Source organism: Oratosquilla oratoria, chromosome 5 (genome assembly GCF_046742065.1).
Source record: "Oratosquilla oratoria isolate Oo_2021 chromosome 5, ASM4674206v1, whole genome shotgun sequence".
In the NCBI taxonomy this organism is placed as follows: domain Eukaryota; kingdom Metazoa; phylum Arthropoda; class Malacostraca; order Stomatopoda; family Squillidae; genus Oratosquilla; species Oratosquilla oratoria.
In genome coordinates this window covers 86,368,373-86,373,372 of record NC_134781.1, presented here as the reverse complement: position 1 = coordinate 86,373,372, position 5,000 = coordinate 86,368,373, and the positions used below count along the sequence as shown (strand labels likewise).

General features: G+C 42.0%; 1 protein-coding gene across 2 annotated transcripts in view; it reads left to right on the top strand.

Moving 5' to 3' along the window:
* Positions 1–5,000, top strand: part of LOC143025637 (uncharacterized) — an 801,885-nt gene that overhangs the window by 418,451 nt on the left and 378,434 nt on the right. For both annotated transcript variants that reach the window (XM_076185609.1, XM_076185608.1), the window contains exon 3: positions 1–48. This exon is cut by the window's left edge and continues 225 nt beyond it. In XM_076185609.1, coding sequence (XP_076041724.1) covers positions 1–48 — 48 coding nt within the window. The remainder of the gene's footprint in view (positions 49–5,000) is intronic.

Here is a 5,000-nt window from a genome sequence, read left to right as displayed (position 1 = left end):
AACAGGGATATGATTCTTTGTTACTGTGACAAGGAAGGCATCAACGAGGTAGGTGGCAGTGGAAATTCGCGCGCGCACACACACACACACACACACACACACACACACACACACACACACACACACACACACACACACACACACTATTTATATATATATATATATATATATATATATATATATATATATATATATATATATATATATACATATACGGACGCACACACGCACACATCACACACACACGCACACACACACACACACACACACACACACACACACACACACACACACACACACACACACACACACACACACACACACACACACACACACACACAGGTAAGATAATTGGAGAGTAAGGTACAGGACCTCACCAGCGTTGTTCCTTTACTATATTCTGTGTAAGTAAACACACACAAACACACGCACACACACACACACACACACACACACACACACACACACACACACACACACACACACACACACACACACACACAGTACAGAGAGAAAGGGAGAGAGAAATAGAGAGCGAGAGAGAGAGGGGGAGGCAGGAGGGAGGAAATTAAAAGTTACAGTCAAGGAAATGGCGATATTTTTTTTTTTTTCCAGAAAGTGGTCTCAGTATTTGAAGTGCATATTCATCCCTTCTCTATAATGACACACTTTGTATGTTTTTATTCTGGCAAATACCAGACGATTTTATCCTGCTGAGGGATGGATTAGAACCCAAAAAGTGGTTTTGGTTGATCAGTTCAAGTGCCTTGATATTCAGCATTGAAATCGTTACGCGTTACCCGTTCCCCGCACAACGAGGTGGCTAAGCATGACAGCCTTTGTTGTACCTCGGGGGTTGATCGCTTGTCCTTAGCGACTGTGTTCGAACCGCTGGCCTTTGCTTCATCTGGAGACTTGGCGTTCATGTCTGCTCAGTCTCCGCCAAGTGATGCAAATGGAGGTAGCCTACATCAATGAATTGACGAGTCCAGACGGGTTTTCGGGTGTGAATTGATTCCGACGTATGACCTCGGGCGAAAGAAACGTCTAGAGCTGTCGGATTCGGCGGAAAAAAAAAAAAAAAAAAAAAAAAAATTAGCTGATGAACCCTTTAGCTACCGAAGGAGACCCCCATGGTGCTGAACAAGATAGCCTGGCGATGGTGGGGGGATGACTAGGTTAGATAGAGTGAAAAACGAGGAGATGAGGAGGAGAACGGGAATGGAAAAGGAAATGGCAGATATGGTTGTTGAAAGATTATCGGGATGGTTTGGCTCACATGGAAAGAATGAGTGACGAAAGATTAGTAAAAGAGGTGTGTAAGGCAGAGGTGGAGGAGTGAACATGAGGGAACGACCGAGAATGAGATGGATGGGGTGAATGGGGTATTGAGCACGAGGGGAATGTCTGTTGAGCAAAGAAGGGAGGGGCAGGGGATCGGGGAGGTAGGGGGATGTTTATGTGTGAATGATATTTTGACACATTCCGAATGAATTTTGTCCCCGTCTTCTCATTTTCTACCTGAGTGGACGGAGAGAAGGGGTCGCCTGTTGAGTGAAGTGACCTCTCTATGGAGAAATATCACCCAGCATGGAAGGAATTACCCGAGGTGCAGTAGACCGTCACCTTTGATTTACCACTTGAGATGTCTCGGCATTGAATGGAATAGCCTGATGGTAACCAGAATAAAATGAGTGAAGTCTGCTAACCGGTACCGGAGGAGGCTGGGTAACCGGCGGAGTGTATGGGATTATTATGGAAGACAAGACCGGTGCTCCCCGATATAGAAAAAACTAGTAATCGACCGGTTTGGTTTCTAGTTCTCGGATTGCGGCTCCCCTGAGCGGCATTCTTATAGACACCGTCACGGTCAAGGGTGCGAACCACAGACATCTTTCTAATCCTCTGCAGGACCTCTGTATCCCTTAGGAAAGGGTGCAGACTTTGTGTCTTACTATGGTGAACTAATTCGGCTTGATATGGTGAGGTGTGTTTTCGTTGTTGTTATGGAATGTAGTTTACCAGCGCTTCTATCCTTATGGACAGATTCACCATTGCCTTGGATCACGTGTTGGACTCATGATCGACAGCTATTACCCTCCCTCAAATGTTACATATAGCCCCATCTAAGGTTAATGTTGTGACCTTACACACACACACAAACACACTCACATACATTTACACACACACACACACATTCACGCACACAAAACTCCTTGCTCACCAGAGTTGGAGTACCGGCTCGTAGTGCAACGATGTTGATTTTTTCACCCCGAGCGGGACTCGAACTTGAACTGCTGCACCGTCGAGTAGTATTGTCATGAATGTGGTTATCAGTGTTGTGATCAGGGTAACAGGTGGTTAGAGAATGTGTCAATTAAAGTTTTATTTATATCTGCTTCGTGCAGTTACTGTAGTACTGTAAACACATGGCGCCCATACGGCCCAGAGCCGCACATAATTATATATCTTTTATTATAAATGGGTACTGATTGTCTTTTGATTTTCATTATACCCTGTTTCTGCTGCCTTCCACCTTTATTGACGAAATTCATTTTGACTTTTCAGTGATATCCTATTCTCTTTGATGCCCGGTGTTAGAATTGGAATATTCATTTCACAATAGTATACTTGCTTCACTTTATCACTATATATTATCAGTATGTAATTAACATATAATTAGTAACACACAATTAACCCATTTTGTGATGAAAGGTTTCCTCTCGTCTGAATCAGCAGCGATGGATCTGACTTCTTCTTTATTATTTTTGGTTTTAAATTTTTTTTTAATGAAATTTGAGGGTGCGAGATCGGCTTGATGGTTAAGAAAAGTCAAACTCTTTCACCCGAGAATGTTATATGACACGTTTCTTGACCCATTTGAGCTTGTAAGTTGTTTTTCTCCAAAGGGAAAAACATAATTAGTATTCATAACTGACAGGACGTAAATCCCAAGAAATCGTTCTGAAGCCTTTAAAGTTTTTCTCTGAAACAGAGCGAGGCTGTACAACCACAGTTAAGTCACAAGATCTGCCTTGTCACAGCACCTTGGGTCAAAGCACATATGTGTAACGTTGGACCTGGCTTTGTGCTCTCTGGATAACTAAGAACGAAACTGTACAGTCGTGAGAACAAGTGCGTCATGACATCATGAATTCATGGTATTCAAGCAAGCTTAGCAACCGTTACCAAAGACTAAAGAAAATGTACATATTTGTCACCAGTAAATAAATCGAGTCGTTTGTTTCTGTTATCAGGCTGTAATTGTTGAAGGTTTCTCAAACTCTTTAAATGTAAGAGTTTCTTATACAATTATATGATAAAACATCGAAGAGCCGGTTTTCCAAGCATTTACTCTACGGCCCAGTTTCGATTCCCGCTTGTGGGTGTGTGCGTGCACGCACATGTATACATGTACACATGTATACACACACATATATAAACATATGTTGAGGCATTGTGACAAGTAGGTGAGGCTGAGTAAAGGGGGACAGGAGTTTTTCCGAATTTTATTTCTGATTAATTTTGCTCAAGGGCTTCTGCAGAGAAATGCTGAAGAAGCCATATTGCGTACAAAAGGGCAGGTATAAAACTCGTGTGTATATATATATATATATATATATATATATATGTATACATATATATATATATGTACACACACACACACACATATAGATATATATATATATGATGGCAGTGAGTTGGAAGTCTAAAAGGATAGAGGCTGGAGGAAGTGGATAGTTTTAGGTACTTAGGGTCGTATGTGGCAGGAAAGTGAGGAGTGGAGGTGGAGGTAAATTTTAGATTGAGAGAAATAAGTAAATGCGTTGGGGGATTAAAAAGTGTTATGAGAAATAAGCATCTGGGAATGGATGCTAAAAGAAGATTGTATGAGGGAGTGATTGTGCTTACGGCATTGTATGGGGCAGATACTTGGAATTTAAGAGAGACAGAGAGGAAAAGATTAAATGTATGTGAGATGAAATATCTAAGAAGTATGGTAGGGGTTACTAGGTTAGATAGAATGAGCAACGAGGAGGTGAAGAAGAGAGTGGGAGTGGAGGAGAGGGTGGCAGATAGTGCTGATGAAAGATTATCGGAATGGTTGGACATATGGAAAGAATGAGTGATGAAAGATTAGCAGAAGATGTGTAGAAGGCAGAGGTGGAGGAAGTGAACTTGAGGGGACGACCGAGGATGACGTGGATGAATGCGATGAAGGGGCCGTTGAGAAAGAGGAAAATGTCTGTTGAGCAACGAAGGGAGAAGGCAGGAGATAGAGGTGAGTGGAGAAAGTTTATAGATGATACTGTTATGCAAGGAAGGGAGGGAGGGGCGGGGGATGGGGGGAATGGGGGGGATAAGGGGTGCTTATGTGTAAATGATACCTTGACGCAGTCCGAAGGGATTTCTCCCCGTCTTCTCTTTTTCTTGCAAGAGGGGACGGAGAAGGGGGGGGGTTCCCCGATTAAGTGGAACGGCCTTGCTGTGGATGTACTATGTCTTGCTACATTGCTTCTGACCCAAGGGAGTGGGCGGGATACAGGGATGACCCGTCATCCATGAGGAGCTAAGATAGGAAGGGGGGGAAAGGGTGGTGGATGAAAGTGGAATGGGTGGGAGTAGGTATATGATTTTGATTTGGCTACCTCCCTTATAAGGGTGAAAAATCTCTTGGTATATACATAGAATAGATATACACACATGAATGTATATATGGATGTATGCATCATAACGCATAGTAGATTACTGTTCCTTTCTTCAATACAATGTAACTCAACCCCTTTCTACAAAGGATTACAAAGGATTACAAAGGCGGAGCATGCCGACAGGAGACCTTTTGATCCATATCTAGGTCGGATGAAAAAAAAAATCATATTAATAATAAATTAAAACTATAATAATGTAAAAATAAATAAAATACATAAATAAATGCATAGGTATAGTTGAATAACAAACAAAAAGGTAAATAGTAAATGATTATAAATTGACATATAACT